Source organism: Suricata suricatta, chromosome 11 (assembly GCF_006229205.1).
Source record: "Suricata suricatta isolate VVHF042 chromosome 11, meerkat_22Aug2017_6uvM2_HiC, whole genome shotgun sequence".
In the NCBI taxonomy this organism is placed as follows: domain Eukaryota; kingdom Metazoa; phylum Chordata; class Mammalia; order Carnivora; family Herpestidae; genus Suricata; species Suricata suricatta.
In genome coordinates, this window is record NC_043710.1 from 104,047,204 (window position 1) to 104,071,587 (window position 24,384).

A 24,384-nucleotide genomic window follows, 5' to 3' on the forward strand; every position below is an offset into this window, starting at 1 on the left:
CACGACCCACGTTCTCTTCGATTCCCCTCGTTTTCCCAGGATGCCGAGACATTTCTGGAACCTGTGAATAACAATTTGCTTTTTTTTTTTTTTCCTTCGACAGTCTCCTGGACTGACTATGCCATCTGGGTCCTGGCAGAAACACCTCCCTATTTCCAAACAAGTTTCCATACTCCCTGATGTGGTATTAATAGGCAGTGTTGCAGCCGTACCTAATGCTTATCAGTGTCGTGAACCAAATGCTCTTTAGGATTTATGATCCGTCTGTTTCTGGGCAGTTTCACTGTCCTCCCAGTGTTTCCCTAGATATGCTGCTAATTTAATTTGATTTCTCCTTTTATTTAGTCTGTGATTTTGTTGTTGATTTTTCTCCCTGCCTATTGTTTACATCAGTTTTTAATTTTTTTGTATTTTCCATGTGACCTCCTCCACTTTCCTTTCAACCAATCATGTGCGTGCGTATCATGTGACTTTGTCATGTGGCTTGCATGGTGCTGATGATGTCGTCCGCGCTGGTGAACAGAAGGTAAAGCTCTTTGTTCTGATTAGGGAAATAAACCTGGGACCACAGCCCGGCACCCAGGGCCCACTCATTTCCTCCTGTCTCAGACTTCCCGAGCAAAGCCATTTGAGAGATTTCCTCTTGTTCTCAGTTCACCTCTAGAATCCATTAATTCTTTGCAGCCTTGACATGACAACTTGATACCGTGACAGCCTTTGGTTTACCCTTTCGCTCCAAGAAACTTGGCCCTGCACCCTGTCATCCACAGACAGCAGGACCACATTCACCACCACACAGTTTGCAAACTCGAATTCTTACCGGATAGTTCGTAAAAATCATTTCCCAGAAAGCAGCTTTGAAAATGACCTTTATGACATTGTTGTTTAACTTTCTCCAGTAGTTCTGAAAACCACAGCTGCTCTAAAATGAGTCACTTCTGTGAAAATGCGAAATGTATCTGTTTACGACACACACGGAATGGCTACAGAGAGAAATGTATCCGTTGCAGAGGTTTTATTTGCTCCAAACCGATGAGAGTGCTTCATAAAATTCATGTACATCCAGGACTTCCTGAAGGGAGAGACATAAGAATTTGGAGTGAAAGCAGTTTGCACTGTTGATGTGTCACTTTTTACGAGTGACCCTCCCCCCCGCCCCACCCCGGGCAGTGGGGAGAAGAAATCAAAGCAAAAGTGGGCAGTTAACCGTGACTGGAGATCTCTTTGTAATCAAGAAGCACATGATTGACCCTTGCAGCAAAGAAATAAAATTATAGCCTCATTAAGCGCATAGCCATGACAAAATAATTGGTTCATATTGTGACTGTCACAACCTTGTGAAAACATTTCTCGCTTCCCGTTAAGAGAAAAGGAAGCTTCTCCTCCAAACTTCCCCACCGGAAAATCAAACACCTATTCAAAACCTGCCCTGGGAGTCATACGCATTCTGTTCTCTTCTAACTGAAGATTGGTACTCCCCATCCCAACCTGAGACACTTATGGCTGCACTGAGCACGAGAGCCAGACTAACACCAATAACCGCCCACGTGTGCCCGTGCATGCGAGGGGTCCCCGTCTGGCCTCCCGTCTCCTAGGAGCTGACCGGGCCACATCCACACAGACAGAACCTCCCACAGCTGTCTTGCATGCCTGTTCTCTGTTCCTGGTCTGTCCCCTCGTTTCGTGCCCCCACGCGTGTGAGCCCCGTGGGCGCTCTCCCACGCGTCCCGCACACTGACCGCCTCCGAGGGCGCCAGCGCTCTGGGCGTGGCCACGGTGCCCCTGCTGAGCCCCATTTACAACCAGACTCCTGGACGAGGTCGGAGCCGGAGCCACCTGTCCCTTCCAAAAAGATAAACATCTTTTTGGATGTTTACGCTGTCTGAAACGAAGTGGGTGTGTCCCCAGAGCAGGGAAACATCTGATGTGCTGGTAACTTTGACCTACCTTCAAAAGGCAACCTCGTCTGTGATTCTTAGGGCAGAGAATACTGGGAGCCTGAGATTTTTCTAAACGCCCGAGTCTCACCCCAGATCCTGTGGTTTCATTATTTCCCTGAGGGAGACTGTGTTCTTCTAGACTCGAGGTGACTGCTCCAAGGGGAAAAGCCCGGATCCTCTCCCTGAGATCCAAAGGGTGAGCAGACGTAGGGTTGAAACCCATTAGTTTCTTTGTTAGAAGCAAGTTGAGTCATTTCCGTGCAGTGCTAGAATTCAGGATGAAGCAAAGCACAACTGAGCAAGGTTGAAACACAACCATACCTCTAAACCGAGGTCTCTTGCAGACATTTTGAGCAAGGCAAGAAATGTTAGATGTTTCCTACGGTTGCCCTAGAAACGCACCGTAGCAAAAGTCTTGGGTGTCTGGAAAAATGTGGCCAGTGTAAAAAAAAAAAAAAATCACGTCGGTGCCTGTGGAATTCGACAGCATGGTCACCCCCTCATCCAACCACATTCCTTTCTGTGACAAACCCCTCTTGCCATGTTCAAAGCGACAGGACTCGTGATTCAGATGAGCAGCAAGCAGCCGGAATGGCCTTTAGTCATACAATTTAAGGGAATGGTCATGGTCGGAGCAAATAAAATTGACGGGGGAGAGAAACAAAGCTTAGTGAGCAGTTCCTGCCGCCTTTCTCTGAACATTAGCGAGGCTTCCAGGTGAGGGGGCCTGGCTGAGGATGGGGCAAGGGAGCAGATGGCTCTCCCGGCAGAGGGCGGATGGAATCGAGTTGCTGTGACACGCACACACACACACACACAAATTGCCTAGGATGCCCTGGACAAGTGCTGGATGCTTCATGAACCTCAAGTTTATGTCCACGTGTTGACCTGTTGACCCAGCAGCACTGGGTCAGAAGAAGGGAGGTGAAAACAGGCAGTGAGCACCAGGCCCTTGGCTCCCTTTGCTCCTGAGCCCACAGAGCTTTGCAAATAGGGGTTCGTGACCGGGAAGGTCAGGCACCTGTCCCAGCATCCCAGGAGTGGCCTTGCCGTGGTGAGCTGAGATGCTCCAGTGCCAAGTTTATTTTTAATGTCACGGCGCCTCATCCTGGCCGGGCCCCCTTCCTGCAGTGGCTCCACCTGCCATGAGGACTCTGTGTAAATGGGGCTCCCACCCTCCCCACCGCCAGCATGTGTCGATGAGAAAGCCCCGCACCCCTCTGTCCGTGTGCCGCATGTCTGAGCATGCCTGCCCCCATTCATAACGATCTTCTTTTCTTTAGCTACTGACACTGCCTCTTCTCCTCGGACTTGCTGACTCTGGGGAACTAAGCTCCCTAACACCCCCTCTTCCTTCTTAGATTGAAAACATCACTAACCACTCCTTTCACTCCTTCCTTTATTTTATGTTATTTTTTTGCAGCTGTGTGTCTGGATTGCCACGGTCTCTGGCAGGTCGACAGAGACTTTTCTAATTGCCTTTACTCCTAAGGGTTCCCTGCCCTGGTGGTTGCAGGTAGAGAGCTAGCGTGAAGGGTCTGCAGGGGGAGGCAGCCAGGTGTGTGGGCCCAAATTCTGGGGGCAGAGGCCGGGGGCTCTGCAAAGGGCCCCTCTTGCTAGGACTTGCCTGGAGCCTCGTACTTCTTTATAAGCAAAACCTAACGTCCGTGAAATTGCGTGGAAGACAGTGACAACCTCTCCTTGCGGCCTCACAGGCAGAGCCGAGTTCATTGTCGGAGGTTATTCGGGTCCCAGGTTCCTCAGCCTGGATCAGCCCCGTAACCACAGGCCATACGTCCGTGGTCGCATGTTCGTTTTTAGGACAATGATGAAGCAGAGACAAGTGATCAGCTAGTCCGGTGGTGTTTGCACGACACCCACGAGAAGGGAATTGGTGTCTGTCGTTCAGTCTGGCGGAGTTCATCTGTTGCTGGTCAGCTCCCAGCCCGTGGTGCCACCTGCCTCCCCCCAACCCCAGCTCACACCCTCATGCTCATGGTTCCCCAGGAGCCCAGCTCGAGAGGGCCGTGAAGGCCGATGCCCCCGTGAGCGTGGCCACAGGGCTGCGCATCCCTTCTGCGAAGGGCTGGGGAACTGGCTGTGCCTTGTACCCACTCCCCGTGGCCGCCAGCGCTGCCCAGAGCTGGAGACAGGATGGCAGTGAGTCCCGTGGGGCTGGCACAGAGCAGATTCTTAACAACGAGGAGAAGAGAGCTCAGGAGGAAAGGAATGCTTCGCTCCCAAGGCCCGATTTGGGGGAGCGATGCTTAGGACAGATTGCACCCCGTCCAGGGGTGGGGAACGTTCAGACTGATAGAGGCTCGCCGGGACTGTCAGAAAGCCCCCCTCGGCCAGGCTGGCTGTCAGAGGGGGTGTCCCAGAGCGTCTGAGGCCCCGAGGATGGAAGCAGCCCAGATCCCAATCAATTCATTTGTTCGGCAAAGAGCCTGGTCTCAGGAAGGATGTCAGCAGCCTGATAATTACAGTCAAACTTATTAATAAGTTTAAATAAGGCCGGTCAAACTTCTAACATCTTGATGTAATTTCGGATGTTCCTGAGTTGGAAAAAAAATGGAAGGGGCTTCATATTTGAACAGCCAAATCATACATTTTGGACCCTTCTAAACAAATAATAAAAAAAGGCATACGTAAGTTCACATCGCTTGCAGGATGTAATGGACCAAAGGGGAACAGGAGACAGGATAAACAATAGTAACAGTGTATTTGAGGTCAGACAATCCTATTTGGTGGAAAACCTGATAGACTCTAATGCAAGCCCCACGTCCATCACCGCTTTATACTCAGAGACCCCAAAAGTCTGTGCAGGTCCCTGTGGGAGAGAAAGCAAAGCCCAGGAACCAACGAATGCAGGTCAGGCCTCTGTCAGGGATTCCATTGGGCATCTCAGCATTTCAGCCAGAAGGTATAATTCTTGGTACTTGGGTGTTTTTGAGTGAGAAGTAGAAGACTTTTCCTTCTACGATTCACAGATGCCGTCCAGACCCCCTGAGCCTGCTGTAGATACCCAGATACCCACAGGAGTTTTCTGACCTCAGGACGGGTGCTGACGGGGGCCAGGACATGAAGCTGACTCAGATTTTAGGGCACACTCGCACACAAATCGCAAAGAACCTACAGTCTGCAAGGCCAGAAATAACACACTTCCGGGACGATTTCTGAGGGATAGGCATGGGACGTGGCTCACATTTGTGACTATATTTGTCTGCGGTACCTTCTTTTCTTGCACCCATGATTTACACTCTTCCAGAAAATACCAGAGCTGCCTAATATTTTATATTTGTTATCAGCAAGGTTTATTTTTAAGGTGCTATTGTTTTGAGTCTCTACGTGAAATATTTGGGGGCAAAATTTGACTCGTGGCTGAAGCTAAATTCAGAAGGTGTAATTAACCCCCGGGGTTTTCTTGGAGCCAGCTGCCAATGGCTGCTGAATCGCAAACCAACAGTTACAAATAATTACAATATTGGTTTTGCTGAAATTGCCCATCATGATTTCAATCAGAGCAGCCGTTTCAGAACAGAGGGCACATTGGGACCCTCTAAACAATTTCCTCTCCTAATGTGTTCAGCAAAGCAGTGAGGCCCACGGCGCCACGTCTTCAGGATCAGCCCATCCCTCATCGGGCGTGGCTGGAGCCTTCTTTTCACCGATCAGGAAGCAATTTCTTTAGCCTCTTAAAAATCTGGAGAAAAACTGACAGACGGTGTGCATTTGAAGATGGAGAAGACCATTGTTTAAACAAACATTGCTCTTTCTACACCTTTATGTGACTCCAACAAGTTGTGTAGCTAGAGTTGGTCAGAATCCCTCTGATGTTAGTTGGAGATCACTTTCCTCTAGAAACACCGTCACGGGAAGGGTTACCTTTCCGTACAAAGGCCCCACCATTTTTACAAAAGAGTTGATCATGACTAGGTTTCTTGTCTTCATTTGGCAAACAAAACTTTGTCTTGTTTGCCTTTGAAACTCCAATGCCTGAGAGATGACCTGGGACCTGGGAGGTAGGTGCTCAGTAAACGTTTGTGGAATAAATCATAGTTAAAGCACTTTAAATGATACATGGAAATATTATATGCTACGCTCTACATTCTACGAGAAAAAAATACACGAATATCAGAATAACATGGTAGTTGCTCCAGTAAAATAGCAAATTATACTGTCCCAACTTTGGTAAATGCTAGAACTGTGTTCTAACTGAGGTATAGTTTTCAATGGTTTCTCTGTGATTCCAATCATATATTTTCTGAAACACATCCAAAGATAAGGCCTGACTGCTTTTATCGAGGCTGTTCGTTTCTGCAGGGTATCCTTGGCAGGATATTTGTTCCTATGTCTCTGAAGTCAGTTGGGGTCTCTTTGCAAAGACAGGACTTGGGGAAGGATAACTTTTAAAGTTGTAAAGAAAAAATGCACAACCCTGTGCCTTAGAGATGTGGAATTGCTGATCTGGGGCTACATCGCCCCGAAATTGGCAGGACCATCCTTATCTTGCGTCTGTCTTTCACGGTGTTTTGAAAACAGCCAGGGTGTTCCCGATGGCTCCTCCCAACACCGTGACTGTCATTGGGTCACAGTGCTGTCCGAGCGAGAGGGGGGCCCCAGAGAATACCTCGCTCAGGGCATGGATTCTGCAAAGGCGGCTACTGAGCAGCGGCCTGTCCGAGCTTTCAGTTTTATAGGGATCCATCCCCACAAACACGGAAGAGAGAGTCCTTCTAGGCAGAGACTACCTCCCCCACCCACCAAAGCAGAGTCCAGCGTTTTGTGGTCTTGATTCAGCCTTGAAACCCACGCTGCTCAAATCTGGAAGGAAATAATAAGGAAAGTGCAGCCCGTCCAGCCCTGTGGATTAATCTCGGTTACCTTCCAAGGAAGCCTTGGGAGAAGGACCGGGTGCCAGCCCGTGACCATGTCGGAAGGGCCGCTGATGCCACTGCCTTCCCTCCTTAAGGCAAATGGACCATCACAGAGGCAGGGATGCAATTCTGAATACAAAAGTCATCATTAATGCCCATCCCCATCCAGTCCCGGGCCACCAGCTCTCCCGGTCCAGCCGCATGCCGGGCTTGCGACACACACCTGTGACTCCCAGGCCAGCCAGGACCAGTCCATCCCCCTCATTCAGAGGATAGAGTGGTCAAGTTCTCCTGTGCCTCGTCCTGTCGTCTGTGACTCTGCACAGACCTGTCTGATTCTGAAATATCCTCCACTTTGTTTGAGTTTCTCTCGAGCCCCAGATACTTATGATGATATAAGACATAACTAAACTATTGTCTAAGGCTTAGGGCACCCCAAAAGAGTCTGACACGCATACCTTCCTTGACATTATCTAAACCAAATTCCTAAGAATTTTCCAAAGAACACTTGGGACCAGCAGCTCGATATCGGCATGCAAACAGGACAAGTCTGTGCCTAAAACCTTATTACTGTCTTTTTTTACTCCTGTGTTTCTTGTTACTTAATTCCCAATGGAGGCACACCGATCACAAGCATGAGTTTTCCTAAATCATCCCTCAGACATTATGAGGACGCACCCTCCCCATCAGATCCTCTGTGTCCCCGTCACGATGGTGTCTCAAGCCTGAAGGTGCACACAGATCACCTTGGGATCTCGTTGAGATGGAATCTGCATTCCTAACGAGATGCCAGGTGGCATGAGTGCCACAGGCCCAGGCTGAGCAGCGAGGGCTGGCCGTTAGCTTTCCCTCTCTGGCTCTTCCTTGTCGCCAAGTGGCCAGCAAGGGCACACGGCCACTGTGAGGTTCCCACGGTAACTGAATGAAGATGGTGGGCCAAATGGCTTTGCCAGCAGCCTTGTCACAAGTGGCCAGACATAGCACCTTGGGGGGATGAGGCCCAAAGCCTGGTGACAGGCCTTTCTGGGTTCTTTGGTCACATGTCGGTGACTCCCTATCTTCCAGCGAACAAGCCGGCACAACCCACCCAGAGGGTAATGTTTTATAGGCTCTCCCAATTTCCAGTGTGACGCCACAAAATAGACACAGAGATGTGTCCTCAGAGGAAGTGTGCAATTCCCAAGTGCGTTGAGTCTTCACTTTGACTTTTCCTACCAGGCCTTCTCTTACCTCATTATGCCCAGTACACACTAGTGAAGTCACTTCTCTTAAGCCAGCGTCTGACTCACTGGAGAGCCATCCCAGCCCTGGTAACACGTCCCATACCGAGCTCAGGCTCGCCCTCCTCCTCTGTCCCGGGTTCACGAGCTGAGTGTAGACTGCAGATAGACACATCGACTTTTCTGCTGAGAAATGCTGAAGCCCTTTTTCCCCCCTCTCTTCTCCTCACAAACAAAGACCTTAACGATTGTGACTTTCAACGAGGTCCCGAGGATTATCACTCAGGCAGTTGAGCCATAAATGGCAGGGTGCTTACAGAAGATTTGCTCGTGGCAAATTGTGCTTTATTTAATCACTCCTGGAAATTTGTCATGTTTTTACATGAATGACTCTAAGTAATACAGTGTAATTCATGGGAAGCTGGTCGCAAGAATGCAGCATCAGTCCATCCCCGTTAGGTGCCCTGACATGAATCATCCATCCGGTGAAGAAACTGGCTGCTTTGAAGAATTATTTTATGGGTGTGGGTTTTCTCCTTTTAAACACTTACACACATTTTCCTGTATTTCAGGCTGTTCCTCAAAATCTATCAGGCTCATCAAAGTTAAATCTGCAGTTGTAAGAGCATGAAAAGGAAATGCAAACACCAGTGAGAAACAAAAAATATATATATCCTATTTCTAAAATGGTAAAAGGACTGTGCTCATAGGGTTTCCCAGAACATTCCCAAAAGGCACTCCCAGTTTGGGGCTAAGTCTTAGGAATCTCACTGGAATCCGAAGTTCTATACTCATTGCTTTTTAACCATTTGAGTTTCTGAGAAAGCAAGAAAAGAGCCCAGCCCCACCCCACCACTGCGTCCCATCCTGGATTGGATGTTCCTCGTGTGGGCGAAATGTCACATGAATTAACTGTGGCTGTTTCAGGGGAGCCCAGCGCACCTAAACTCGAAGGGCAGATGGGAGAGGATGGAAACTCTATTAAGGTGAATCTGATCAAACAGGACGACGGCGGCTCCCCCATCCGGCACTACCTGGTCAAGTACCGAGCGGTGAGTGGCTCCGGTCCCCGCTTCCCGTCACACCCACCGTTTGGGGTGACAGCACACAAATCCCGGGGGTGGGGGCAGTGTGGTGCAGGACAGAGTCCTTCTGTGGCTTACAGGTGGCTCAGGGGCCCTGCTCAGGGTTTTAAATCCCAAGAATGACCTACAGCCCTTAGGCCCTCTCTACACGGGGACCATTTCGAAACCTCTAAAGTGGTCGTGGTGACAAATTCATACCACGATCGATTTTTCTGCTCCTTGACCATTTCTACAAAGTATACTTTGTATACAATGCATACTTTTGCATACTTTTGATAAAGTGTGTATTATGGGCCAGGCACTATGATTTCTCCCCATGAGAACCCGATGAAGCCGGTCTTATGATCATCTGCCCTTCATGGAGGAAGCAGTGTATGCGTTTAGTAACTGCCTCATCTCTCACGGCTGGGGAGGGGCACAGTGAATCCAGGTCTGTCTGGAGACCCTGGGCTGTGAGCCCCGGCCCTAGGCTGCCTGACCTCCCAAACCACGGTATTCCCACTGTCCCTCAAACCCACCTGAGCTGTTCTCATCCCGCTAACAGTGAACTTGGCCCTGAACCCCTCTCCCTGGTGTGCTCACCATCGAAGATTCCTCTCATTCTCCCTTTCCTCTTCATCCATCCCCCAAAATGAGAATCACTGTCTCTTCCCGGTTTTAGAATGACGCTTGCCACAGTCAATTGCTGAGAGACTTAGACACAGTCTCTGAGCCCTGGAATAGTCTCTTGCTAGGATTTCGTACCAGGAGGAAATAATGAACCAGAGAGCAGTTTTCTTTCCTCCGGTCACCCCCCAAGAAAGGATTTTTCAAGGAAGGTGACCGACTCCCTCTCATTTGATCGGCGCCCACGGAAACGATGGGTGACCCCTTGCTCTGGCTAGGCTTCAGGAGGGTCCCTGCAGCACGGGGCCCTGCCACGCACTCCGCCCAGCTGCTGGCAGACCTGTCGTAGCACTCGGCCCTCCCCCACCTCATCGTGAGGCCGGGCGTGGGCCTGACATCACACAGAGAGCCCCCTCTGACTCCCCCAAGGCCCAGCCCAGAGACCCCACTGTAAGACCCGTCCCTGTGGCTTCCTCACTGTGGAATAGGATGCCAGGATGGAGTGGTGGCCCGGCACAGCCCACGGGAAGTGGACCGTGTGTGTCTGGCCCTTGTCGTGCTGATGTGGCCCGGACAGAGATGGGTTCCAGTTTGGGCTTTACCACTTACCGGCATGCCCAGTCTTCCAAAACCTCCATTTCTCCATCTGTAAAGTGGGGATAAAATAGCCTATGACGTTACTGCACGGGTCAGGAGTAATGTAAATGAAGAACCTGCAATGTGCCTCACACTCGGAAACCCCGGTACATGCTAACAACAGTGATGACCACCACGATGCCGGCTGGGGCTGGAGACCCTCCCGTACGAGGCCACCTGAGACGTCCGTTTTCCAGAAGAGCCCCTGAGGCTGTGTTAAAAAGACAATGGGAGGGGCCCTGGCTGCTCAGGCGGTTGAGCGTCCGATTTCAGCTCAGGTCATGATCTCACGGTGCTGAGATGGACCCCGCGACGGGTTTGCCCTGAGTGTGGCGTCTGCTTAAGATCCTCCTTCTCCCTCGGCCTCTGCCCCGCTCCCGCTCACACATTCTCTCCCCCCCAAAAATACAGGGGGAACAGAACGCCAAGATATGACAGGCTTACTTGTCTTCTGTCCCTCTGTCTTTCCTTCAAACACTCGGTGTTTGCTAAATATTATTAACATATGTTATTAATATTTTATGTAACCTAGTATTAGCGGTATATCCTGGCTGCCTCTTTATTACGAGTTTGCCAAGGAAAGGAGCCATTCAGAGAACGAGAAGACAGGCAGCTGGATTTCTTTGTTTTAAATTAATGCCGGGCCATGCGGTGACATACAGCCGTGTGACTATGCAGCCGGACAAACCTTCACAGGCTCTTTGTTGAAAGCCTTTAGTACAGTGCCAGGCATACAGCAGGTGCTCAATTAATGATACTTCTTATTTTTTTAATGTTTATTTATTTTTGAAAGAAAGAAAGATAGAGCGCCAGCTAGGAAGGGGCAGAGACAGAGGGAGACACAGAATCTGAAGCAGGCTCCAGGCTCTGAGCTGTTAGCACAGAGCACAACCAATGCAGGGCTGAAACCCACGAACCGTGAGATCACGACCTGAGCTGAGGTCAGACGCTCCACCGACCAAGCCACCTGGGCACCCCTGGTTCTTTTCATTTTTAATAAGACGGATCGATGCAGTGTTTCCGAGTCCAGGAGGCAAGTCCCCTGACTTGTGAGCAACACCCTGAATGAGACAAGAAGCATGTTTGTCTCATTACTCCTGTGGGACGTCTCTAGGCATATGCAGAGTGTAGAGGGCAGCTGGTCCCTGCTTGGGTCCCTGTATGCCCTGAGGGCAGCAATGGGACAGGACACCGGAGGGCTGGCCCTACGCCACGCTGCTGTCCGCCGAGGTCTGCGTCTGCAGACACCAAGTCTGACCTCCTGACCTGCGTAATCCTTAGGGGTTTTCAGGCTGGTAAAGAACGAACGCCACGTCCTATCACTGGTTTCTCGCTTTATCAGTTCACGCCAGTAGTTAGTGCCTCCCTTGAGTTGTTCCTGTTCACTGGCCTCACCGGCATTTGTATCTCAACTTTCCTGGTGTCTTGTGTCCTTCTTGCCGGTTTCTCCCAGAAGCTCTCCTCGGAGTGGAAACCGGAGATCCGGCTCCCATCCGGCAGTGACCACGTCATGCTCAAGTCCCTGGAGTGGAATGCTGAATATGAGGTCTACGTGGTGGCCGAGAACCAGCAGGGGAAGTCCAAGGCCGCCCATTTTGTGTTCAGGACCTCGGCCCAGCCCACGGCCATCCCAGGTATGACCGCCTCTGCTCTCTGTGAGTTTCCCCGCTTTGAATTAATGCACCAGAGCTGCACCCCCTAATGCGCCTGAACAGCCCCTGACAACTCGCTTGCTTCCAGCCATCCTCATGATCGGTCGCCCACGCAAAGCTTAGTCTTGCCTTGTACCTGTCTGTGCAGGGGGTTGAGATGTACTGGACCCCCAAAGGCTTGGCCAAGCATCCTGGGGCAATGGTCCCGTGCCATTCAGCCCGGAAGGACTGATGCTACGCAGTCCCTGGGAACCCCTGCGATGGGAAAAGCCCCAGGTCCAGCCAAGCCTTGGAGGCTGGTTGAGTAAGGCTCTTTCTCTGAGACCTTATCTACCCTCTGCCATTTCATACAAGGACCACCTGATTGTTGAAGCGCTTTCTATTTGACGCTTGCTTACTGCACAGTCATGTCCCAGCTCTCTTCTCTGTGGGGACCCCACGAGAAGGAAGAGATGGTGCCCAATTCATTAAAAAGCCTATCTTCCAAGGGCCTCTCAACCGAAACAAAGATTAAATTGAATTACTTGAAACAGAGCAAGTGAGGAAAGCAGATGCCGGGAAACCCCATCCGTGAGAGGCAGTCTGATCTACCGGAGACCGTGGCTGAGTGGTTTTCCCAGGAGATGTAGACCTGTCTCTAGGGACCCAGGACCAACGCAAGTGTGGGAATGATGTGGGAGCTCCGCTTGCGGGCCCCCCACCTTGCCGCTGATGGTTAGTCCCTTAACCAAAGCCTCAGAGCAGAGAGAGATCCTCAGCACCCCTCTGTGCCTTCCCAGACCAGCCAAGGCTGGCCTCAGGCAGGAGAGGTGGGCGGAGACCATACGGTTTCAGCCTGCTGGAAGAGGGCCCCCGAAGCGCCCTGCTGTGTTCAGGCACGGGAGGACTGTGCTCCAGCCCCCGACCCCTGGCCTTGGTCTGGCCCCATCATGCCAGTCCCGTCTCTAGTGCTGGCCTGGGTGCTCTGCTCAGTTACCACAATAGCACCTCCCAACGGGAGGGAGACCAGAAAGGGTACGGCTGCCTGGGACACGGGCGTGCCTGTGCATGAGTCAGCGCAGCAGCGGAGTGGCAGCAGCGTGCGGTGGCCGGCGGTTGAGTGTGCATGAGAGTGTGTGTCCGCCAGACCCGGGCTGCGGGGGGCCTCCAGGGAGTTGACAGGTGGGTCTGAAACCACAGGTGAGACACGTCGGCTGCACCTCCCCCCTGCGTTGTCAGGGAGGCCCCTTAGTGCAGATGGTCAGGCATCTGGGCGTGGTTACGAGGAGCGTCGTCACGACCCTTAGTACAGTGTCCACGCAGAGGCGGCTTTGCCGTCCTGTGCCCCCTCTTCCTTTGTGCTCGTGGGTCAGTTTTGCATTGGATTTGGCAGTCTGGCATGTGTCCAGATGTGTCCAGCCTTAATGGGACCCTTAGGAGCTGGGGGTGCGGTTGGGGAGAAGCTGGAGCAGCCCCTTCTCTGCGGGACAGACTTCTGGTGGCACTTGCTGCCTGCACTTGGACACGCTGTGCTCACATGTGGGTACTGCCCATGGCATCAGCTCGTGGGGTCCCAGCAGGTGGGGACACTGGGAGTCAGACTCAGAAACAGGAGGAAACCTTGCCTGCCAGGGTCCTGCCCAGTGGAGATGTCAGAGGCCTTCTCCTTAGAGCGTCCCGTTAGCCTGGAGAGGGTCACCTACCGCCCACGTCTTAGAAAGAGGTGCTTGTTTGGACTTTCATGGCTGTGGGGTTGAGATCTGCATATGAAACCTCCGAACTACAAGATGTACGTTCGTGGTGGGATTCTGTGGTTGGGGGGGGGTTGCAGGTGAGGGGCAAAGACCAGGTTGTATTGAGAGCATCCGGGTGGGGGCCACGGCGACAGTGGGGAGACGAATCCCATCTATCGCTGAAAAAGCACAGTTGGCTGCACACAGCGCATCTCTCCCGCTACGTGTAGAAAGCTCTAGAGGCCAGGGGGGCTGCGGGCAGGTCGGTGGCTGCACCTGAGGCCTCACCGTAGTCGAAGGTAACACTCTCCTAATCAAACTCCTGTATTTTACTGCGGAAGCTCTGTTTTCTCACTGTAATTTCATTTGCTCGCTGACCCCTAACCCCCGAATCTACCCCGCTGCTCTGCTTCTGGCCTCGCTGAGCTTCGGAACTGGCCTTAGGGAATAACACCACACTGAACCCTTCCCTAACCTTTGTCAGTCTAATTCACTAAGTTGAATTAACCTTTGATTCTTGCGTTTTCTGTATTTGACCTAATTTTTTTTTCTTTTTATCTATTTTTTTCCTCTGTTTCTGTCTCTACCTTCTCCTTCCTCCTCCCCCCTCCTCCCCTCCCTGCATCTGTCGTCACACATGTCACGTTGGACGTGCGTCACTGGGATACCCCCACTGCCACATTTGCTTTCAAACAACCACATTCTCTCTGGGCGCCATTGCTTGGACCCGCAGCGACCTTAGGAGGCTGCTGTGCGTCCTGCACCTTTGTCTCATTGCTTCTCTCCGCGGTGACTGTTCTTTTGCTCTGTTAGGAATCAGAACACACGCACACACAAATTGAATTTGCTTAAATGCCCAGTTCCCATGAGAACGGTCCGTTGCCCCCTTTGGAAGAACCTGTCAGGACCACCACGGCCACGCCGCCCAGCGCTCCGTGTGGAAGAGGAAGGTTTGGCGGTTGGAAAACGCCGGGCCCCCAGACATTTTACCGTTCGCGGATACTTCCGCGCCGCCTCGCCAGGAGCTTGCCCCCCTTTCTAACGGCCACACAAAAACACGCGGGAGCCCTTTTCTTTAAACGCGGCTCTTAAAAGAGCATTATGCTATTTTACAGAGAAGTTTCTGCACATCTCTGCTACTTGTTGCTTTTTTGTTGTTGTTGCTCTGACCTGAGCTCGATGTGGCAGAGGAAAATCTCTAAGCACCTCCTAAAGCTTGCATCAGAGTGTCCAGCTCACCACGTGCCCCCCCCCATTCCAACCCCAGGCCCCCCCTCTGCCCTTCAAAAACACAGCGGGCCCTGCTGGCCCCGACGCGCCCATGGTTGGGGCCAGACCACGGCGGTGCATCTGAGCATTCTGCCGACGTGACGGGCAAAGTAAGTCACCGTGTTGCCCACACAGTGGAAGAAATTGGACTCGTTAGGCATTTTCTGGGCTGACCAGATGTTCGGGAGGCGCGATGGTCCTCACGAGGACAGGGCCAGCCCGTGACGTGCCCCGTCTGTAAGATGCACCCCTCCCGGTCGGAGTGGTGACAGGCTGCCCAGCCGATGAGCACAGGGCCTCGCGTCTTGGGGGTTCTGGTCCCTCGGTGACCCACCACCTGGCATAAACGTCAGTGCCCAGGCTGGAAGTATTCACTACGAGGCCAGCATGGGTCACATGCTCCCGGCCCCGCACACGCTCACCAGAGCAGATCGGGGGACAGTCCGTTCCCAGAGCGTCCACAGGCTGTGACTTGATCAGCCTGTCCTACTTCCCCAATGCTCCGACCGCCCCCTGCCATGTTGGTCAGTGATTCAGTGGCGTTTTAAAATTCCTGGTGAAAGCCAGCCTGTCCTCTCTGCTCTCGGGTGAGGGGGCATCCTCTCCACATGCCAGGGGGAGAAGGATCAGTGTGTTTGCCGACATCTCCCAGGGGACCGACGGGCCCCGCTCACCCGTACACGCCTGGGGGTGGACCCTCTGCTGAATGAAACCTCCGTCCCTCTGTCCGTGTGGTCACATGTCATTCTACACATCTCATCTCTAAACATCTCACGGAAGTTTGGTTTTTGTTCTTTTTGGTTTATTTTTCAGTTCCATTTGGTTTCTTCTAATGTTTGAAGACTAGCCTTTCCCTTTTGGAATCCAAGGGACCCAAAGCTGGAGGGTTGGTGGGCCCAGGCCCGGGTCCCCAGGGCTCAGTTTAGGGGCTCACGTGCGGACTCCCTTCCAGCAGCTCAGGCAGGGAGCCTTCTTGCCCCAACCCTGTGGGCCCCCAGACCCACCTCGAACCTCTCCTCCTGGGGTCCCCAACCTGCCTTCACACCAGCACAAGAGAAGCGGGCGTGGTCCTGAGGCGCAGGGCAGAGCGTTGTGGAGAGGCCGCTGGTGCCTCCCGGCCCGGTGTGGGGGCCACAGGTCCGTTAGCTCGAGCAGCAGGGAGGACCGAGGAGGGAGAGACCATCCCCCCCAGGTGGCCTGCCACTGTCCTCCTGGCTTCTGACATGCGCTCCATACCACCCTGGGCAGAAGTCATATGTTCCCCCAGGAGGGCCCATTGGGGGTCTGCCCCCCTGGCAGGGAAGGGACAGGGTCAGTGTTTCTGGAGGGACTCCTTGGGGACCTAGCCCCAAGTGTAGGGAGGCCTGACACAGCCCTGTCCCCCAGCACACGCCCGGGCAAGGCGGGTTTCAACCGAGGGCACTGGGGCCACTGCAGCAGCCCACACAAGCGTGCCCGGTGGATTATAACGGGACACCTTTCAAGAGACAGTGTTAGGGCACGCCCACTCGTGCTGGGCACCATCCTCAGTGATGGCCGTGGCCCCCAGCCCCACCAGGACTCCCCGAGTCAGCGGCCCTCCGAGACCCTGCAGGAGTAAGCGCTTGCCCCCTCGCCGGGCCCTCCCTGCCGCCGCGCCCCGCTCAGTGCCGCCCGCGCCCCCCACCTGCCTCGGGGCTTCTCTGCTCACTTCTGGAATATTTATACGGCAGGTTTGGATCATGTTTGTTACTAATAAGAATGCTAACACTGTTGTGTAGATAATCAGCGAGGCCTTTATGAAGTTTACACCTTTGCATTATTAAAGGAAGTAACAGTCCACGTGAACTTACCAGCGTGTTTGATTTTATTTAATAGCTGTGTGTCCTACAAAGTGTCAAAAGTCCTTTCCCTCCTCCGCCTCACATGGGCCTGGATAACTATGATTGCCCCAGATCGTACCCCAAACTCTAGCCTGCTGCACGGGGTCATAGCCCCCCATGAGGGGCTGTGCGTTCAGCTCAGCTCTCCCGAGAGCTCTGGTGGGCCGGTGCCTCCCTGGGCTCGCTAGTCCCCAGCAGGCAGGGGCAGGGGACGGCGGGGTGCCGTTGCAGAACCAGGAGCTGGTCACCTTGGGGTCAGGGATGCACTGTGGGCCACCAGACATACAGCCTCTGTGGCCGTGGCTCCTGATGTCACTGCTCCCATTAAAACCAGGGGCAGAGACGATGCAGAGTGATCTTGTGATCCATAGAATGTGAGAGCAGCTTCTCACTCTGTCTGTAATCACACTGAGTAGGGACCTTCCCAGATTTGAGGCCAGCGAGCCTGACCCCCAGCTCAGGGGGTGGGCACTTCGCCGCACTGAGGTCCCGTGACACAATGACTCAGACCCATCTGGCGTCTGTAACACGTGAGACCCGTCTTCCCATTCTGAGCCATTTAAGAGAGACGCACACGGGTCTCCATTCCGGGGCAGCCTGAGCCCGGCCAGTGCCAGCCAATCCCGTGCCAGGCCCCACGGACGATGCACAGCCTCCCTCTCACGGCAGCACCGTTCAGTGGCTGGGACCCCCAGAGGTTATGGAGGACCTGCTCCCAGGAAACTCCGTGCACGCGGGCGTGGGGTCGAGTCAGTCACGAGAGGCCAGTGCAAGGTCATGCGGAGTCAGAGCCCTGGAAGGCCGTTAGTTTTCCCTTTTCATACAATGCTATGTCAGGTGCAGGAGGTAACCTCTGTCTTCTCGCTCTCCTGAGCTCAGCGGTTCTGTAACACTTCCCCGGAGGTGATGAAGGGGGGCTTTCATACCCTCTCATCGGTTTCCCCGGGTTTCCCTTTGTACGCTTCTTTTTGTAAAAGCTGCACGCACCCCTTGAGGAGCACCTTACGTCCCCTGCAGGCCTGTACTCTGAGTGGTGAACCGGCTGCCCTTTTCCCTTCAGGGACCGCCTCTGCTCGCTTGCCATCCATTCAGGATGTCAGAGAGGTCAGGGCCACGAGATGAGACTCCGCCGCTCATCCTTGGGCCCGGAGTCCAGGCGCCGCTGTGATTCACTGCGATCCAGGCCCAAGCCGGCCTGGAGACCACGCCCCTCAAACTCTACTCCATATGAGGATCACTGGGCTGCTCTGCCAAACCCTGATCCCTGAGCCTCACCCCCAGAGAGCCTGATTCAGCAGAACTGGGGAGCCCCAGAGTGTAAATTTAAAGCACCCCCGAATTCTGCTGCAGGTGCACAAACATGACGGTGTTTATTTTTCATGTAAAAATAAAGCCTCGAGAATCAGTGGGTAAAAGTGGGACCTACGAAGTGTTCTAGTGTTCCAAGAAAAAGTCCTCCTCAGTGCAGAGGCGCTGCACCGCGTGCAGGGTGCTGCTGGACGTGACACAGGACGGCGGGCTCCTGCAGTTGAAGGGGGGGCCGTGGGGACACCTTCTGTCCCTGGCCACGCCCAGCACAGGGACCTCTTCCGGAGCACTAGGGTGTCCCTGCCAAGGGGCTGTCAGCCTCCGCTTGAATGCTTCCAGGCACAGGGCGCTTGCACTCCGTCGGTCCTGTCTCGAGGGGAGCTGAAACTCACCCCTGACCCCCGTAGTTTCCATCCGGTTTCCACCCAGCAGTGACGGCCAAGCAAGACCGCTCCTTCCGTTTCATGGCACATCTGTAAACATCTGGAGGTGACGTTCTCATCTCCAGACTCAACATCCGCTTCTTTTCCTGACAAATATTCTTTGAATGTTTCCTGTAAGTCGGGTTGTGCTAGATGCTGGGGAGAACTAAGACAGAGAAGCTTGTAGAACATTCCAGAGAGGACAGCCAGATAAAAAACGTGTAAGTGAACAGAATGTGGCAGGTAGAAGTAAGAAGAGAAGAAAGCAGAGAATGCGGTAGATACTGGACAGAGTAAGAGGTCAGGACGGAGGGAGAGGGCTCTCCAAGGAGGTGACATGTGAGCTGAGGCCACCCTGGAGGTTGTGGGGCTGGCGTGTTCCAAGCAAGGGGTTGGCAAGGCCCTGAAGAGGAATGGGCTGGGAGTGTTCAGCAGAGAGAATGAAGGCCTTGACCTAGAGCACAGGGCCGGGGTGGGGGCCGGTGCCATGAGTTACAACAGTCAGAGGTGTGGAAGAGTCTACGACATGTGTGAGGCCTTTAGGCCAAAAGGAAGAAACTGAATTTTGCCACAGAGAGAAAAGAAGACCGCGGCCCTTCTTTCCATCTCACGTCACCGGGTCCCTGTGTCCTCCAGCCCTTCCCCTGAGCATGCCTGCGGTGCTGGCCTGCAGACCCTGGTGGCCCTCCGGCCAGGTCCGATGAGCGCACTGCACAAGGTGGACAGCAGCTGCCTCTCCCATGCCCAGAGCCCCCTTCAATGGACTGGCCTCTTCAGAGACATGATTGGTCCCCTAAAACGACACATAAGTGTAAACCTCAGAATGTAGAGTTCATGCCATTGAGTCCAAAAATACAAACATTCTCCCCTCCCCACAATACCTTAGGCTCCTTCCCCAGGAAGGAAGCACTCGGCACCTGTTGGGCACTGACGTCATGAGGCGGCGCTGGCTTCCAGCCCAGTGTCCTGGGAACGGAGCAAAAACCCAAGGCCGATCATTCCTCCCTGGTCAGGGAGCCAGCTTTGGGATTCTGAAGATCAGGAAGATCCGTGTGCCTCTCTCCGCGTGTTTAGGCAGAATGTCTGAGGACCTGGAAGAGAAGAACGGAGGCTGTCTCCTGCTGTCGTGAGCTGCCAGGGACAAGACCCACTCTAGTGGGTCACAGGGGCTGCCGTGGCTTCCTGCTGCCGAAGTCCACCGACTACACTGCAGGAGCTGGGTCCTCTGAGCACAGAGCCTCTTGCCGTCTTGGGGCCTTCCTGGGGCCAGGCTAAGGTTCTTGGTGTGGGTTGGATGGAAGCCTGAGGAGAAAACGGTGGGAAGCAAGACCAAGGTCCCAGAGACGCCAAAAACACTCAAGAATTGGAGAATCTTCTCCAACTATAAGGCCCAACTGCATCCTGGGAGCGACGAAGGAAGTTATGAGCCGTCCCCTGCAGCATGCCGGGCTGGCGGTCGGTACTGAGTGAAACTTTGAAACAGAGCCCAGTGGGGTGGGCCCACGGCTGAAGAGCCTCAGTGGTACGTGAGCAAAGACCCCCGGGCAGGCAGAAGAGTGCCCCTGGGAACACAGACCACATGGAAAAAGAAGAACAGGGCCCGTCCATAGCACCTGTCACCTTGGACGACACATTCCTCTGTTATGTGGGGCGCTCTATGGTGAGCAGGCCGCTGGGCCTGGGCTGGGGCTCAGCGAAGGCGCCGTGGGACCCAGACAGTGCCGGCCACAGTTCCTGCCATGAGTCAGCAGACCTGGCGTCCCAGTGGGTCCTGGCGGCACAGGAAGCTTCAGATGAGGTCTGGTGGGGAGAGTGGAGTAGCCAGTTCTTGAAAGTCTATCCTTCCAGAAGAAGAAAAACGAAGCAGACACGCTCATGTTTCAGTCTGAAGTCATTGTCTCCACACTGGCTTACGGGCAGAGCTCTGCATGGGTTCTCGCTGCCCACAGCATGCCTCTTGCCTCCTAGATACTCGTGGGGGGGCCCTACAGTCAGGGGGGCACTGTAGGCAGCTAACATGGACACAGGGGGGCCTGGGAGCTGAGCCTGGAGTCCTTCTGTGATACCATCAGCACCCCCAGGGCCCTGGGGAGTGGGACAGAAGTTGAGTCATTCAAAGTGAGCCCGGCCGGAATGGGCGTGCAGTGTACCGTCCCAGGGGAAGGGTGGGTGTCTGCCTGTGGTGGGCACGGAGGACGTGTGCGTGTGCGTGTGCAGGTGCCTGTCCGTGCGGGTGGGCCTCTCTGGGTGTCTGCCGGGTTTCCTGAAGCCTCATCCAGGTGTGCCTGAGCTCCCAGATGGTGAGTATTCCCAAACCTCCCACCCTGGGCAGACCCCCTGTCTCCAGAGTAAATGGTCTTCGTTTGTCTCCCTGGGTGCAATGAAGGCAGATAAGCCATGACGCCAAGGTACACTGTCCCAGGTCGGGATCATCTGGAGCTGTCCCTGAAGAGGAGGGGGGGAGGTGGGGTAGTGTACTGGGCATACTGTTGTACCTCGTGCCGGCACAAGCCCAAAGGAAGCCTTGGGAAGCCTCTGCCACCCCATTTGGGACCCTGTCTCTGACAACTCCCAGAAGCCATGGTCTAGCCCGAAACCAGCAACTGCCACTGGCCTGCCTGCTTCCCCAGGGTTCACGGGGAGATGAGCTAAGTGTGGTTCCGGGGGAGGCTCAGAGACTGAGCGCAGGGATGGAAATACAGCTCCTAGTCCCCACTGTTCTCCTGACTTGTGGGGGCCTTATGCCCCTGCCCCGTGGTCTGTGAGGTAAGACCTCTGTTGTCTCCACACTGGGGTGTAGAAAGGCCCCAAGAAAGGTGCCACTCGTGACACAACTGCCATGACTTTTTCCGGTAGGTTCTACCCCTCCCCCAGGGACGTTGCCTTGCAGGGTCTGGGAGTCGGCACGCCAGTGTATTAACCCCCAGCCATCCCTCTCTGTCTCTCTGTCTCTCTGTCTCTCCCTCCCTCCCACTCAAGCCAACGGCAGCCCGACGTCAGGCCTGAGCACCGGGGCCATCGTGGGCATCCTCATCGTCATCTTCGTCCTGCTCCTGGTGGTGGTGGACATCACCTGCTACTTCCTGAACAAGTGCGGGCTGCTCATGTGCATCGCCGTGAACCTGTGCGGAAAGGCGGGGCCCGGAGCCAAGGGCAAGGACATGGAGGAGGGCAAAGCCGCCTTCTCGTGAGTGCGGACCTAGTTCACTGCGGGGGTCCAGGCTGTGCCTGGGGCCGGGGCCGGGGAGGGGCTAGACTTAGTATCAGAATCACCCCAGTTTCCCCATTTGGAAACCCCAAGGGGAAAAAAGAAAGCAAGGGAGAAATGTTTCTTAAACCACAGTCTTTGAGAGTTCCTGTTCGAAACGCAAACTCGTGGGCCCAACCCCAAATCTAATGTCTTAGAATTTCAGAGAAAGTTGAAAATCCCTGCACAGGTCAAAATGAGGGGAATGTTCGGAACTAAATGAACCTGGCGGGGACCTCCCATGGCATTTGAAAGACACACTTGCCTCGCTGTCATTCATTCATGCCTGCATTCATTCGGTCATTCATACATCACTCAACAAATATTCATGGAGCAGCTAAAATAGGGCCAGGCTCCATTTCCAGATACTCAGTTACACCTGCGCACAGAACAGGTAAAACTTCCTGTCCCTTTGGAGCTGACGGTCCGGATGCTGTTCCCTCCAGCATCTCTGGAGACATAGGTCCTGAGCCAGTTAGCAGAAGGCTTCCCAGACTCGCTGGGTGGGGCTGGGCCAAGCGAGGTGAGAAGAGGCGGAGCCGTGAGCACCAAACAGGCCAGGCACCGTCTGTGAATACAGATGATCTGAGCACATCCCTGTGCCAGGCCCCGGGCTCAGCACTTGACATTCATTGTCTCACTTAATGTTTACGACAGCCAGGCGAGGTAGAGACTGCTAGTTGCCCCGTTTTACAGATGAGCAGACAGAGGCTAAGGTGAGCCAATCGGATGTTCACGGTCTCACAGCTGGCACGAACGGGAGCCGAGGCTCGGGCACTTGGGTTTGAGATGCCCACGCCCCCCCATCCACTCTGGGCCAGACCCAGGAGCCCTGAGCTGTAGCCAGCTTCCCCAGGGGCTCCCTTCCTGCCCCAGCAGCCCAGGATCGACCCTGCAAAACTCTCTCCACAGGAAAGACGAGTCCAAGGAACCCATCGTGGAGGTGCGGACCGAGGAGGAGCGGACCCCCAACCACGACGGAGGGAAACACACGGAGCCCAACGAGACCACCCCGCTGACAGAGCCCGAGTACGTGGGTGGGGAGGGGCTGCCCTTTGGCCGCAGAGCCCCACACTCACCTCACCGCCCCCCACCCCTGCACCTCCGTGCCACCACCCACCACTCCCAGCCCAGCAAGGCAGGCCAGATTCTGGAGCCCATGGCCGGAAATGCCTGACCCCAACTCTCCCTAGAGAGAAGGCATTCCTGGTTCTGTGAAGACCCTGCAGGGGCTCTGAAAGGGCTCCCGGGGCTGAGCAGCATCTCTAGACCCTCTTCCTGAGTCACACGCCCACCCTGGAAGTGGCCGAAGGGGACACAACCTCACCGAGAGGGGTTCTGAGCTTTAAGAGGCTCAGCAGAATCTGGGTAGGCTTTTCGAGAGCTCTAGGGTTTTCAGCATCCTTCCTGGAAGGGTGAGAGGAGGTGGGGACACTTGAGGCTCCCTGGCCCTTCTGTTCTCGGAAGCCGGGGGAGGGACCCTCTGTCAGAAACGCTGTCGGCTGAGGTGGCCATGCGTCCGGGCCGGCTGTCGTGAGTGCTGGGGCATTGAAGGGAGCGGAGATTAGCGGGGATTTCCTGCAAGTGACCGGCTGGACAGCCCGTGGCTGCTAGGGACCTTGGGAGCACTCCTGGCCTGCCGTGTTCCTGACCTTCTCCATCACTGCCCGGGGAGCCTAGGACGGCAGGGCCCGTGCCTTGGAGTCCTTGACAGCAGCAGCGGCGGCGGAGAAGGGAGGCCCGCCTCTCCTGGAGTTGGGGTGCAGGCAGGGGTCGGGCAGGGCTGCAGGGAGAGACAGCGCAGCGTGGAGAGCTGGTGGGCGTCGGCAGGGAGGAAGGGCCAGCACGTCCTTGTCTCCTGTCTCCTCTTCTGCCCGCCTGGGCCTGTGCTTTCTCTCGCTGTCCTCGTCCTCTGTGGGCCTGTGTCCGTGCCTCTGCGTCGCCGCGTGCCCTGCCCACACCCCCTCCTCAGCGGCGGCCCCCTGTCCCCAGCCCGGCTTCTGTCTCGTCCCTGCTTCATTGTCTATTCTCTTCTACTTCCTGTCCTCCCCACAGGCTGCCGGCCGACACCACAGCCACTGTCGAGGACATGCTGCCTTCTGTCACCACCGTCACCGCTAACTCTGACACTATCACCGAAACCTTTGCCACTGCTCAGAACAGCCCCACCAGTGAGACCACCACCCTGACCTCCAGTATTGCCCCCCCGGCCATGGCCACGCCGGACTCAAATTCTGTGTCCGCCAGCCAGGCCACCCCTTCCAAGGGGCCCGGCGCCGCTGCCCCCTCCCCGCCCCCAGCTTCCGCCCCCAAGGTCGCCCCCCTCGTTGACCTGAGCGACACCCCGGCCTCAGCCCCTGCCGCCAGCAACCTGTCTTCCAGCGTCCTGGCTCCCCAGGGCGCTGTGCTCAGCCCCAGCGCCCCTGCCAGCGCGGGGGAGGCCTCCAAGGCCCCTCCGGCGAGCAAAGGGAGCCCCGCCGCGGCCGCCCCTGCCCCGGTGGTCCCGGTGGCCCAGGTGGCCCCGCAGGCCAAGCCTGAGGCTCCCGGC

At 54.7% G+C, this 24,384-nt stretch overlaps 1 protein-coding gene across 18 annotated transcripts in view; it reads left to right on the plus strand.

Moving 5' to 3' along the window:
• The window catches only part of NCAM1 (neural cell adhesion molecule 1), a 300,388-nt gene that overhangs the window by 270,879 nt on the left and 5,125 nt on the right, over positions 1–24,384 (plus strand). For 3 of the 18 annotated variants that reach the window (XM_029956563.1, XM_029956566.1, XM_029956568.1), the window contains 6 exons: positions 524–526; positions 8,965–9,089; positions 11,818–11,998; positions 21,569–21,776; positions 22,749–22,865; positions 23,892–24,363. In XM_029956563.1, coding sequence (XP_029812423.1) covers positions 524–526; positions 8,965–9,089; positions 11,818–11,998; positions 21,569–21,776; positions 22,749–22,865; positions 23,892–24,363 — 1,106 coding nt within the window. Of the gene's footprint in view, positions 1–523; positions 527–8,964; positions 9,090–11,817; positions 11,999–14,461; positions 16,829–21,568; positions 21,777–22,748; positions 22,866–23,891; positions 24,364–24,384 lie in introns of those variants that run through there. The other 15 variants (XM_029956565.1, XM_029956567.1, XM_029956571.1 and 12 more) reach the window with 11 other exon arrangements.